General features: G+C 40.2%; 1 protein-coding gene and 1 non-coding gene across 3 annotated transcripts; both read right to left on the minus strand.

Moving 5' to 3' along the window:
* Positions 1-245: 245 nt before the first annotated feature.
* CFAP418 (cilia and flagella associated protein 418) lies at positions 246-13,198 on the minus strand. Of its 2 annotated transcripts, XM_067292301.1 has the most exons (7): positions 13,049-13,198; positions 9,725-9,824; positions 7,078-7,148; positions 6,442-6,507; positions 5,498-5,593; positions 3,997-4,139; positions 246-755 (listed from the first exon to the last, which is right to left on the minus strand). In XM_067292301.1, the coding sequence occupies exons 1-7, from the start codon at positions 13,189-13,191 to the stop codon at positions 712-714; spliced, it is 663 nt and encodes a 220-aa protein (XP_067148402.1). In that variant the 5' UTR covers positions 13,192-13,198; the 3' UTR covers positions 246-711. The 2 variants fall into 2 exon arrangements, with proteins under 2 accessions (XP_067148402.1, XP_067148403.1); XM_067292302.1 differs by lacking the exon at positions 3,997-4,139.
* Positions 13,199-13,390: 192 nt separating this feature from the next.
* On the minus strand, positions 13,391-13,472 carry TRNAS-AGA (transfer RNA serine (anticodon AGA)). Its single transcript has one exon. It is a non-coding gene; the product is annotated as a tRNA-Ser (tRNA).
* Positions 13,473-14,302: the final 830 nt, after the last annotated feature.

The following is a 14,302-nucleotide window of genomic DNA, read 5'->3' on the forward strand; positions in this document are numbered from 1 at the left end:
AGGCCTGTCCTCAGTCATCAGGTGTCACACAACAGAGGACATTGGCTGGGCCTGGTATGAAAGGAGTCTGGCAGGAAGAAAAATTTGCCTGGGCAGCTCCTAACATAGTCCCTCCGCTATTGTGTGACAACCACATGCACTTGTTATGTGACCCAAAGACTCACATGTCAGGAAACAAAAGAAGTGAGCAGTCTTTCAGTGCCTAGCATTTTCAGAATGCCTTCAGTACAAAACTGAAATGGGTGTTCAGAAAAAAATCTTTATTCAATTTTACACAATACAGAGCTTGCAATATGTAATGCTATTGTGCTTCTGTAAGTAAAGTTTTATGGCCGGTCAATATCCTTAATAATTAAGTCTCCTGAGCTATATACACATTCTGAGTTGGACATATTTTGCAGGGAAAACAAGTAAGATACTCAGTTAGAACAGCACATTAAAATTTGGTAGAGAAAAGCTATTAAAATGTATTATGTACATCTGAATTTGATTCCTATCCAGAGGTATTGCAGAAGACTGCTTTAGAAGACAAGATGTTGCTGTGGCATTAAATCACCGATTACATTTCCAAGAGAATTTTGTGTGGACTCATTTTGTCATACTTCATTGTGTTTGTTTTGTTGAGGGATCTGCTACGTAGTAATGGTGCAGACTAGAAAATTTCCAAGCAAATCACTCAAGCAAAATGGAAGTCTTAAACTTTCATCATGCTCATTCCACAGGCAGAAATGGTATTATTTCTTCCAGAGCAAAAACTGGAAGAAAACAAAAGTCACATTTATACTTAGCAAAACTGTTCTGCAGTACTTCCGTTTGACAACAGCTGAATGGCATTCTTATACAAAATTCTTTATATAATCCCTGCTATCTCAGATAACTGATAAGGAAGTATCACTTAAGGACTAGGCTACATACTGAAATCCATGTGCAATCTCGTAATATCTTCATCAAATAAACATTCAAGCTCCAATTTTAGCTTTCTTGACATTCTTTTCATTTGAGGACTTTGCAGTGGTTTGTAACATGTTAACACTGAAGAAAAAACAGTTAGGGAAATCTAATTCTTAATACCACTCCTCTTTCCCACAGACTAATTACTTTTAAAGACATAGTAACCATTCTCAGATCTAGAAATACTATAAATTCTGTAATGAAAGACAATGCAATAAGTACTATTCTACACATCTTTTTAACTTCACTTAGACAAGGAGCTATCATAGCCCACCATTCTGATCAAGGTCAGAAACAAGTAACTGTACTTGAATAAACATGATGATTTCAGGGAAATGCTCAGGTTTCCACACACATCTACAAAAGAGACCATCTTCTAAATTTTCAGTGCTTGGAATGCAGTCTTAAGGGTGCTAGCGATATAATCACATAACAATCTCTACCCAGAAACAAGCCTGTTTCTATACTTCTCTAGACTAACAGAAGACTGAGGGATGAGGTGACCTCTGAGAACTGCTGACTGATACTATCAATAGGTATTTGTGTCAATTCCCTTTACTTCTACACTCTCAGACCTTTTGTCTCAATTCCTCCCTAGCCTCTTGTCATCAAATCACCAGAACAGATGTCTTGACCTTTTGTTTCCACATGTTTTCGTTCACACACTTGGCAGTGTAAACTGTTCCAGAGGAGGATGACTATTCCTGTCTGTTGAAAACAGGGTACAGGAGACATGCTCCTTTGCCAAGCGACATGGCATCTGACAACTTCCTAAGACTTGGTGTTATGAACTGAGATGGGTGTTCAGATTTTTCCATTTTCCTGCTCGCAAGTTGCAAGCCTAACTTGTTCCCTGCATTATGGCACAAGTTCCAGTGGAAATCCAGGCCAAAACCGCATCCCATGGGCTACTTGGTCACCACAGTCTCCAACGACCTTGGAAGAGGTGAACCAAAGCTGTTACTGAAATGTATTTTTCTTCAAGATGGAGAATGGAAAGTAGGTTTTTTCTTCTGCAGAGCTTGTTATTAAATTACATACTACTGCTGGGTTCTTCTCTTACCATCAGCTCTGAAGTTCTTTGGGAACAAAAATCACTCAGGCCCACCTGAAGAAAACCCAGGAACACTTACTGCTTACAATCCACACTTAGGTATCTCTTTGTAAAGAGCAGAAAGTAATCTGACCTAGTCCAGTAGCTGACTGAACACTAATCAACTGATCTCCAGGTCTCCCCATTTCCCGAACCTGCAGTATTAGACTCTAGCAGTTGGAACTTCAGCCTGAAACACCAATTTTCCTGGAAACAACAAATTACACTAAATATGTCTATAACATTTTGCCAGGGGAAACTGAAGTTCTTCTCCAAAGCCAACCACCATGTTTTAGGCACATCTCTGTGCCTACTAGCACGGCCCTCTAGAGCACTGGAGTGCTGCATACAGGTGCACTGCCAGGCCTCCCTGACATGCTTCAGGTCCTCCACAGGCTCTGTAGAAACACTCACCCAAGTGGAAGGTGGGTGGGATGCAGAGTCCATCACGCGTCTGGCCATTACCAGGACCTGCTTCTATCAGAGGGGTACAGACAAGGCTGCTGATTCAAGAGATGACTTCCATAAGAAAGACCACATAACAGCCTTGGAAAGGCTCAGAAAAAGAACAGACTGATCATGTACAGATTAGGGCAGTGAGCAAAACTTCATAAAAACAGAAATGGCTCTGTATAACTGGAATTGCACAAAGCAAGTCATTTTGAATTTATCTGTACAGTATCACATACTGCATAGCAAAAATACTGACAGATTTCTCATTCCTTTTTTTTGTTAGTTACACCTCATTTTGAAACGTTCCCACTGTCTCTCTTTGGAACTTGGGACATTTTTCAATGTAACAATTTCCAGGACTGGTAACCCTTTCCTTTCCCCTGAAAAAAACAAAACCAACTCCTGTCTTATTTATAAGTAAGTAGTGAAAAGGAGGAAAGTTATAAACTACAGTGACATTAACTGTAACCAAAACAACTCACCAAGTAACATGACATTATGATGTTACTGGGGGAGGAGTATGTGTTGAAACAGGACAGATATCCTTTTTGAATATGTAGTATTTTGAAGTGAAACTATGTAAACTGAAAAAAATCCAAATACGAAAGTCAGTGGGGATATATTTTTCTCACTCTTAAAGTCTGAGCTTTTTTTCCTTGAAAATATTGGTGGAACAGAACCAAATATTCCTCAGAATACTTTATAAACTGCACAGTATTGTTCAATAACTTGTTCACCTCTTGCAGTGAAGGCTGAAGAGAAGCCCAAGAAATTCCCTGTGATACAGGTCCAAGGAACTTCAACAGAAAGTCCTTGCTCAGCAGAAAAAGTTTTGAAGAAAGAAACACGTAGAGGGGAGTAGGAACTAGGAAGGAAATTTCCAACACCTGCAGTTCTTGGCTACTGGTGGGCAACAGAAAGTAAAGTTTTGGGGTGTGCCAAAACCTTTGTGGTGAGAGCTGATCCTGCAGTAATCTTTTAGGAGATCTATGACTGTTGACAGCTATGGGAAAAGTGGAACAGTAATACTAATTTCCATATAGAAATTCATATGCTTGTGTTATGGCTGCATCTCAGCCCATCATTTTCTTTGAGTCCCAGATTTTGCAGCTTTGGGAAATAAGGTGCTCTGCTGGATATGAGGAACACAGCCAAGGTGCTGATATTCTTCAATTCTTTGCCCCATACCTAAGTCTGTTAACTTCCTCTTTCTTTCCTTAACACTACTGAAAATGAGCTTTAAGCTCATTTAGTCTCCAAAAAGCCTCCAAATTGGCTGTTTCTTCTAACAATTCAACTCCCCATATGGTTTGCAAGAGAGCTGAAGTGAAAAAAAAGTTTTCAGTTTGAATTCTGGGTGTTATAGTCCATTTCTAGATATAAATATTCAGGTTCCCATCCATTCTCAGAAAACTGTGTGGGAAACAAACTGAGCTTGTGACCTGTTTTTACATAAAAGTAGCTACAACACACAAGAGGACTTCATTCTGCATGTTTACCACAAATCCATCGAAGCTGCTGGTCTGTTTGGAGGTCAGTTAATTCATCAACGGATCTCCAGCTGCACTGACAAGCATATGCTCGTGATCCTTTCTTCTTTATCATCTTCACCCTTAGTTTACTGAGTTCAGGCATGTTATTCCTGTCAATCAAGTGAGTTCAGTTTAAGATCAGGCTTTTTTTTTTAAAGTAAAAAGAATCATGAGGCCATTTCAAATCAGAAGAGCTCTTAAGCACATTTTTGAGTGCCACTGTGACCAATGAATTAACAGATATGCTTAAATTCTCTTTTCAGTGTATAGTTGCTGTCTTCTCAGGTCAGTTGAAGCTTGATGTTTTTGTAGACAAAATTCTCTGTCAGCTTTATAGACCTTGCTTCAGTTTCCAAAGAAAGAGTTTATTATCTCCAACCAATGCCTTCCACTGCACTGGGTTTTCTATTAATTCAAGATCTCAGAGGCAGAATAATTTGATTAAATGAAAGAATCATTTTTATTTAATCTTTCTAACTACTAAACTCATCTCAGGGGACTAGTGCAGTGTTGTATTTTTAATCCTGCTTTCAATACTAGGAAAAATCAGAAGTCTTCTATTCAAAGAATTTTTTAAACTGGAGAGGAAACACAGGAAACACCTAATATGTAGTACAAGAAAAATAATGGAAAAGGAGATGATTTATCCATTACTGTTCTACGCCAGCTGTAACACCCTCTGGTGGCCAAGCACATACTCGAAACACATTAATTACCTTATCAGTGAGCTGGAACATACAGAGACTTCATAAAAACAAGAGGAATTTAAATTTGATGTCTGTATTAGGAGAATGCCTACTACACTACATTTCACTGAAGTCTTGGCATTAGATGTGGTTTTAGAGAAACCGGAAATAAAAACTCTTTAATTTCGAGTCTTCCAAAAAAAAAAAAAAAAGGAAATGAGAAAAGTTAAAAGCAGCACAATATAACAAGAAAACAAAATCTCACTTCTCCAATTAATCAGACTTCACTTTAGAAAGAAGTTTGTTAAGAAATGAAACTGTGTGAGTTTCACTGAACATGTTACACAGACAGCATAATGCTTGATATTGGAAAAAAAGAAAAGCTGACTTAAAACAGTTGTAGTGTGTATGAAAGACTGAAAGTAGGGTGAGAAATATATGCCGGACAAATATCCTGCAGTAGAACACTACCCATTACACACAGCATCTGTTTATTTCAGCAGTAAAGTTGCCGCTTGATCCATAAAACCTGAATTCTTTTTAGCAGGCGTGTATTTAGTAGGGAGAATGATAGGGGCAAGAAGGGGAAAAGAATGAAATGTGATTAGGGGAGGTGTTGTATCCCTCTCCCCACAGACCTTCCCACCCAGTCACCAAACGGGTTGCACAAAAGCTCCCGGTTAGATAACACAGGAGTGCTCAGCACTTTTCAACTTTCTCATTCAGATCAGGCCCTGAAGCACAGTAACACAATATTAATACAAAATCTGCCTGTGGCATACCTGAAAAAAAGATAATCACAGGATTGATCCCATATGTAGTCATTGTAAAGTGACACGCGGAAGTCACAAGCAGTACAACGTAGCTGATCACATGTTCTGGTCAAAGAAAAGAGAACAAAACCCCCAAGAGCTTATTATATGCAGAGAAACTACACAAGAAGAACATTACCATTTTAAAGTACAGCATACAGTACAGAAAGCACAGACCCAGAAATACCAGAAGTAAGGTTGCCCTGTAATCTTAAATTTTTACATCTCTGGCACATATATTATGGTATGTATTTTAACTATATGATCATGTATCATTTTTACAGGTTCCTTACCTCACTGAATATATCAAATAAACTGATGTTCTCTTGATATGTTCTCTTTTGTCCTCTTCACTGATATGGTACCTGAGCATCATTCAAATACGCATCAAGTGCATAATTACTTACTACAGCAAAATGCTAGATGGAAAAGTAATAATGTTCTACAGGATGTTGGAGATGCATCCTTAAAGCACTTCTCCCACTAAGCTAAGCTGCAGTTGCAAAGCACTCTGCCTATCTTCAGGTCAAGCTCCTGGAAAACATGGCCCACTGATTTAAGTGACATACTCAGCATCACACAGAAAGCTGGAGAGAGGCAGGAAAAAACACAACACTCTGCAGAAGCAATTTCCTCAACTACAAGATAACCTTTTGTTTTTTGCAGTCTATTGCCTCATTTGTACACATCTTTCAACGCCTCACACAAACAAGGCAAAGATTTGGTGATCAAGAACAGGGAATTGGAAGGGATCAGCTGACTCTAATTGCAGTTATGGGCAGCCACATGTTGAAATGAGTATATAGCTGTCCTGTACAATTCAAACTCAGAATATATGCTGTACCATGACAGAACCACAGTTGTGATAAAAACAATGATAAAGCAAGTAGAACAATTTTTTTCATGTTTCCTACCTTTTTGAAATATTTGTTCCTATACCATATGGTGAAGAGCTTCCACCCAGATACACTGGACAGCACCTATATGTATTTCATAGAAAAATATTAAACTGCAGTAAAACATTTTGGAGAAAGCAGTATAATACTAAATTAAACTGTTATGTGTCATACTACTTCAAGTATGTGTGCCTTTTCAACAACATTTTTCCTCTAGTAGTTTACAGGCATGGTATTTCTAAAATAATAGTTTATTGAACACAGCTAAAGCATTCAAATACTTACAAACTAGAATTTTAAAATATCCATTACCAAGGCATTCAAAGAAAAACTCTATGATAGTCAATCTCTGTATCAAATATACATAAGACTACATACTGCAGCTTTTGATAACTGTGTGTGTCCATAAGGCAAAGGAAGCTGTTCTTCAATAATTATTTATATTGTAAATAATCTTGACCACATGAGAACATGCTATTAATTCTTCAGAATTAACTTTGTATATTTTATCTTTGCTTTTTCAAAAAAAAGCTTCTCTAAATACTTTCTTTCTTATTTAATTTCAGCATAATTTAAACAGTAGTAATATCTATTAGACTGATGACATGCTATAATTATGTTATGTTCAACTGACCAAAGAATTTTTGCACTTACCTTTTCCCAGAAGCCTGCATAACAAGACTATTGCTGTGAGGTGCAATACCTGCAGAGTTAGACTTCAATTTCTATTTAAAAAAAGTAATCAAAGAGAAAAGGGAAGCATTATAACAATATAACAATATTCTGTTTTACTTAATAAGCAAAAGACAGAAAATGTCAGTAACAGAAGAAGGGGACTAAGAAATTGGGAATTTTCTTGCTCAGTTTTCTGTGAGACTCTTTGAGACAAAATCTGCTGAAATAACAGATGGATAGGGAACCAGGCGGACAGCAGACTTGGCCCAGGCAGTTCTTTCCTCAGATGCAATCTCTACTTTATAAAGTGTTTTCTAGAAAGGAAGAGAGCAGGCTTCTTCTCCAAACAATCTACTTGGTTAAGGGAAGGAGATAACAAGAGGAAGGAGAATAAATAAATATGAGCTAAAATACAAAACTGAAATAAATGTTTTTCATATCTTTCTGGTTCTCACAGATTCCCAACAACTTTAAAAAAACATAACCATACCATTCCTAAAGATGTAAGCTGAGAACTGAAAATCAGTATACGTATTTAAAAACTGAGTTTTGATAGCCAAATCCATAAAAAGGTCTGAAAATGAAATGTGAACAGAATTTAAGTGCATAGTATTCACAGAACCTCAGGCTTTTTACCTTCAAATTTTCTGGGTCCCTGCAATTATGTTCTGTGCCTGTCCATAAATACCTGAAAAAAGAGTAACAGTCCAACACCTCTCTAATGTCTAATTAAGATCCAAAATTTATGGCCTTGTTTGCATGCCTTTTACACAATAGTCTGCTGATCGCTTCTCTTCCCATAGTCAGCTCCCAACCCTACCTGAAGAAATTCAACACCATTTGATCACTTTGACATTACATTCACAATTTAGTATTTTACACCTTCTTTTTAGGTTTTCCTTTTAAAAACAGTTTTAATTTAGGAATCTTGTCCCCCAGTATATTTGAGTTTTGTTTAGTGAAAACTCATCAAGAACTTTTAGTATTACTCAAAAAGATAATGTGTCTTTGAAAATGTTTGTTAACTGGCAATAGGCATTTGCTGCACATAAAACAGGTATTAGAATTATAGGTAAAGGGGAAGTCCTAGGAATATACAGGCTGATAAAATGATTCAGGTGTACTGACATGATTTTCTCTCACTTGTACATGCTTATTGCACTATACAAGTGTTTTTTATTGTTTCAGATTAAGTCACTCTGTAAGGAACCAAAGGTATACAAAATGAAGACAAGAAAGGTCACTCTCAAAATAAGAGAATCTGCACAGGGGGCTAGAAGTGTAAATAAAACAATTTTCTATTGATGATACCTAAATGAATTTTTATTTTCTACCCCTTCTATGACTCTCTACTTCTGCCTGTCTTCACTAGGTAAATTTGCAGCTTAATATCCACCTCTGGCTGCTAAATACAGAAGTCTTTTGCAGATGATGCAAAATTGGGAGGAGTGGTTGATACTCCAGATGTGCTGCCATTCAGAGGGACCTCAACAGGGTGGACAAAAGAGTTTACAGGAATCGCATGAAATTCAGAAAGGGGAAATGCAAAGCCCTGCACCTGGGGAGGAATAACCTCATGCACCAGTACAGGCTGGGGGCTGACTGGCTGAAAAGCAGCTTGGCAGAAAAGACTCTGCGGGTCCTGGTGGACAACAAGTTGACCATGAGCCAACAACGTGCCCTTGCAGCAAAGAGGGCCAACAGCATCCTGGGCTACACTAGGCAGAGCGTTGCCAGCAGGTTGAGGGAGGTGATCCTTCCCCTCTACTCTGAGAGGCTGCATTTGGAGTGCTGCGTCCAGTCCTTGGCTCTCCAGTATGAGACATGGGCATACTGGAGTAAGTCCAGAGAAGGGCCACAAAGATTATTAAGGAACTAGAGCATCTCTCGTAAGAGGAGAGGCTGCGAGAGCTGGGACTGTTCAGCCTGGAGAAGAGAAGGCTCGGGGGATCTGATCAATGTGTATAAATATCTGATGGGGGGAGTAAAGAAGATGGAGCCAGATTCTTCTCAGTGGTGCTCAGTGATGGAACAAGAGGCAGTCAGCACATACTGAAATACAGGAAACTCCACTTAAACATATGAAAAAACATCTTCACTTCTTGTGAGAGTGGTTGAACACTGAAACAGGTTACCCAGAGAGGTTGTGAAGTCCCCATACTTGGAGTCAAAACCTGACATGACATGGCCCTGAGCAACCTGCTCTAGTTGACTCTGCTCTGAGCAAGGGACTTGGACTAGATGACTTAATGAGGTTCTTCCAGCCTCAACTGTTACATGATTTTATGGTTCTAAGTGCTTATCTCAGGAAAAAATAAAGGCTGCATCCTTCATTTCAAAACAAAATATTAACTTAGACTGCTTTGATATATGACATCATGCTCTACTTTGAACTAGCACTCCCTATAACTGCCTATCACTGCCTTGGTAAGACCATCTCTTTACATCTCTCCTGTTCCTCACTCTGTAGTGATTATTGCAGTTTCCTTCCTGCTTGACTATTCTGCAAGTTTATCCTACAGCTGATTTTAATTCATTTTTTGCTTGAAAACAATTTTAGTTTATGGTGCTTTTCTCTCCTTCACTGAACCTCATCCCTTCTGCATTTCTCCAGACTTCTACTCACCAGAGGTGTTTTGGCAAAACTGTTGTCATTACAGATTTCATCAAAAATGTCATCTATATCTTCTTCACTGCTGCCAGCGCTCATTAATAGCTTAGCTGATCTGAAAAAAAAAACAACAAAAAACAACCTTCATTTTGTAAAATGACCAATCAGAGTAGTTATAAAGAACAAAATTCATTACAGCTTTTTCTCCTCTAATATTACTGTAGTAAGGCCATCCAAATCACGACGGATCAGATCTAGACCGGAGGATGACTCCGTTCAGTGCCCGATGAACTGCCCCATCATAAGTCTTTTGCCATTTTTTTTGCTTTGTTTTCAACCATTTTTGCGCTGAATAAAACTGGGATAACTGAGGAAGAAATTGGATAGCCCTTATTTTTCATATAGATCTTCAGCAGCAGGAATAGAGAAAAGTCAGTGGGAACTTTGTAGTCATGCTACAGAACTTACAATACAATTTAGAACATATTGCTTTGTATAGTTGTTTCCTAACTTTTTCAAACTAATTCAAATATGAAAGTCTCTAGAACACTGAAATAATGCTTCAAATCAGGCATTAAAATTGGTAGACTTGATGCCTCACTAATCCCACCTAACGTGTTCACGCAACAGCCATTCTTCCAGGTATCCAGCAGGCTTTGAAGGAAATGTAGTTGACTTTCACTGATGGCAGATGACCACTGCAAGTGGTACTGTTACTGCCCACAGAGAAGCATTGACAGAACTCCATGACATAAGCCAATCTTACAAGCAGGCAGTGCTAAAATATTGGGATAATATATAGAAAAAGTGACAACTGTGTTTGGTGGGGAGGGGTTCTGTTTCTACTGTATGCAAATTTAAATCCATCCCTTAGTATTGTGTTCAGAAAAAAAGAAAAAAAACCTACTGCAACTTATTTTTGAAAACAGTGAATTTGCTCACTAAATTCTGTGCCTCCGCCTGGGGATGCACAGAATTTCCAATCAAAAAAAGTTTTTATTTATTCTTCTTGAGTAGTGCATCAGTGTTTGATTTTATTTTATAATCCAGAAACCACAGAGCCTTTGTTTGCCATTCTGAATGGCAGTCTTATTTGCACTACAGTACAGGGCAAGGCTATTCACACATAGTATTATTGGATTAATTACACATTAGTCCTTAAAAACTAAAAGCATGAGGCTGGATGTGTCTGGAAAGTTCATCTTTCTTGGCCTGTTTGACAGAGGATGTTAATGTTGCATGGAAATGAGTCGTCTTTCTCACCATATACAAAGACAGAGTAGAGTGCCATTTAACACAGTAGCCACAAGATGTTGTGCTATCTATCCTTTTTCAAAAAGATGATTCAGTGAGTCTGTTGATGGATTTGAAGAATCTGAAATGACAACGGGGATTGCACAGACCGTGGATTGAACACTCTCAGTAACAGCAGACCTAACTGAGGAAGTAGTGTGGACCAATCTCCTTCACAGAAGCCTGAAAAGATATTAATAAACATTCACCAGTGTGATCTTGCAGATAAGAAAGAAACCAAACAAAGGTCAAGGCCAGGCTGCTAACGTACTGGCAGAAAGAAGTTGCTTCAAGGGTGATGCTTTGTTTAAATTTATAAGATCAGATAGTGAAAATATATATGTTCTACATGATGAACAAATGCCATCCATGCACAAGTGGAATATGGCCCATTCTTACAACCAGCATCTTTTGGAAAACAGGTTTGAAACAGATGCTTGCATTTACTGATTTACTGATACTCCGTAGCATAGTACACAGGTCACAGAGTTGTAATCGAATTAGTGGAGGACACGTGACCTGCACTTTGCCATTTTGACTATAATATGATACAAAGCAAAGAAAAAATTCACTGTGATAAAAGTGAAAAAAATGTTAAAAAAGATATGATAGCTACACCAGAGATGTTTTGAATTTGATAACTCAGCATAGTCCAGTCAACTGACAGCTGACAAGTAGTTAGCTGCAACACAGACAAATCATAGCAGTATCTCTCAAATAAATTTAGGAAGCACAAGATGAAAATACTTTCATGCAATAATTCTGCAACACTGCAATCCCAGGAGAGAAGAGGTGTATTTTGACAACTGCAAGGGTACTGAAAGAAAATGCCGCCTTCAATCTTGTAAAGCAACTGATAGATCCATGGTAAAGGATTTATTGGCCAAAATATTGCAATGGCAGTAATTTCATAAAAGCCAACTCGACAGAAAGTCTTCTGGTTGTGTACCAACAATGCTTTAACACAATCTAAAAATTCTGAAAAGGAATTCCTGCCAAACTGTACACATTTAGAGAAATCATCTGCACTTTGCTTTCACTCAAGTGAAGTCTTGTCACTCAAGTCTGCTGTTTGCTAGTTCTTTGTCAAAGAAAGGGAGGCCTGTAGTACTGCTGCATCAACCCATCATGAACGAACGTATTTCTGAGAAAGAAGAAAATAGCGTGTTTTTTTATATTGTAATTAGACTGATTTGATTTAGATGTTCAGCTAACCAGTATGCAAGCAATGGAGAAGTCCAGTAATGTGGCCGAAGACAGTGGACTTGTTGGTTTTGTATTGATCATGTGGCTCTCTAAGATCCTTGACTGAGAGTCTGGAGCATCTGTGGTGTAGGTGATCAGCAGCTGACCTTTTGAGATACCTGGCTAACCGCCTGCTGGATGGAGAGCTGACAACCCAGAGACCTTTAAATGAGACTCTGAGACACTTGCAACAGTTAGAAAAGAAATCTGAGGGCATTTAGCTGCAGCTGCTTGTCAGACAGCATAGCAGTAGCGTTAAAAGTGATCCTGAAATGGCTGAAACTGTATTCAGACTGTAACAATCATTTTGAAAGTTATGAAATTTGAATTGGATATAGAAAAGCATGAAGAGCATAAATTATGTCCTCACTGTTGAAGATATGTTTAATAGAGTTCTCAGAAGTATCCACAGAACAAAACTTTTGATAATATTATGATTGAAGTTCTTCCTGCTATAAACCAGAAGATTTATATACATATTTATATACCACAAGGTCAGTTATACAGCTAAGCATCAGATTCTGACTGACAAATTAATATAGCTTTTAACGTCACATTTATTTTGAGGTTCGGATACTCTTAAGAGACAAACTTATTGTCTTAAGTAACTGCGTTTGCTGGCACACGACTCGAGCACTTAAAAATAAGCATCAGATGCTCGTTTACCACCGGCCAGCGCTTTGGATCCCGAACTTCAGTATTTCCAGTTATTGGCGGACTCGGCCCGGACATGGGGAATGCCGACCCCTCCCCCGACCCCCCCCCCGGGCGGAGCGCGCCCCCCAGCGGCCGCCCGCCGACCTCGTCTTCGCCGCCGCCTTCGCCGCTCCCTTCTCCTCCTCGCCGCCGCCGCCGCGGTCCCGCCCATCGCCCGCTGCCCGCGCCGGCAGGCGGCAGAGCCGCCGCTCCACCTCGTCCAGCAGCCGGTCCAGGTCATCCGCCATCTTGCCGCCGCCGGCGGTTGCCAAGGCGGCCCCGGCGCTCGCGCACCGCCCCCGTGCGGCGAAGGGCGGGGCTTCCGCCGCCTGCCGGGGCGGGGGGGCGTCCCGGGAGCTCGCCCGCGCGGGCCCCGCCCCCGCCGCCCCCCCCCCCGGGCACGGCGAGCGGCAAATAAAAGATCGCATGAGGTATCGCCGTCCTCGCCGTAGTCGGCAGGATTCGAACCTGCGCGGGGAGACCCCAATGGATTTCTAGTCCATCGCCTTAACCACTCGGCCACGACTACTCGTGTTAGTGGTTTTCGAACCGCCACACTAGGGCAGCGTGCACCCACTGCCGCCGCGCCAGTCCGAACCGGTCCGCGCCAGCCGGGGCACTCTGCGGGCCCACCGCAGAGCGAGCAGTAACGTTTCAGGCTCAGGGGGCCGCTGCTCTCTGATACAACTTTGAGGGTTATGGTTTGGCATTTGGGCATGTGTCCTTATGCGTGGAGTGAAAGATATGAAATGGATTTTATGTTTAATGTATTTTAATGTAGTTCAGTATTTTGTGTGGTGATGTGTTTAAAGCAAAAAGAAATCACATTTTTACATGTTGCTGTGATTCTGATAAAATGGTCCAGCTCTGCTCAGTCCCTTGGGAGAAATCTGTTATTTACTTAGATTAGAAACACTTGTTGAGAAAAGGGACTCAGTCCCATTAAAAGCAGGTATGTCTCGAAACGGAAAGCTCGGAGTTTTGTAACTCAGGGCTGCGTGTTGGCGAGGGTGGGTCGAGGCCGGCAGCACCGTGGCAGTGCGGTGGGGAGGAAGGAGGCGCCGGCCGGGGTGCGGGATGCCCCGTTCCGGTGGTGGCTCCCTCAGTCGGAGGGAGTTGGAGGAACTGTTACCTACTGCACAGCTGGAGAGATTAGCAGGTTTCTGACTGATGCTGAATTCTCAAACCATACACAGCATATTTAAAGAAACCTTTAGGAAATAAGCAGCATTTTTTCCCACTGTATTGAGTATTTTTGAGGTAACTCCCGTAATAACAGAATCTTGCCTATAACCTTTTTAATAAATCCAGGCATACCTATTGGCTGCCAGTCACCAGTCTCCAACACATGCTCTGGCC

The sequence above is a fragment of the Apteryx mantelli genome, chromosome 2, assembly GCF_036417845.1.
Source record: "Apteryx mantelli isolate bAptMan1 chromosome 2, bAptMan1.hap1, whole genome shotgun sequence".
NCBI lineage: Eukaryota > Metazoa > Chordata > Aves > Apterygiformes > Apterygidae > Apteryx > Apteryx mantelli.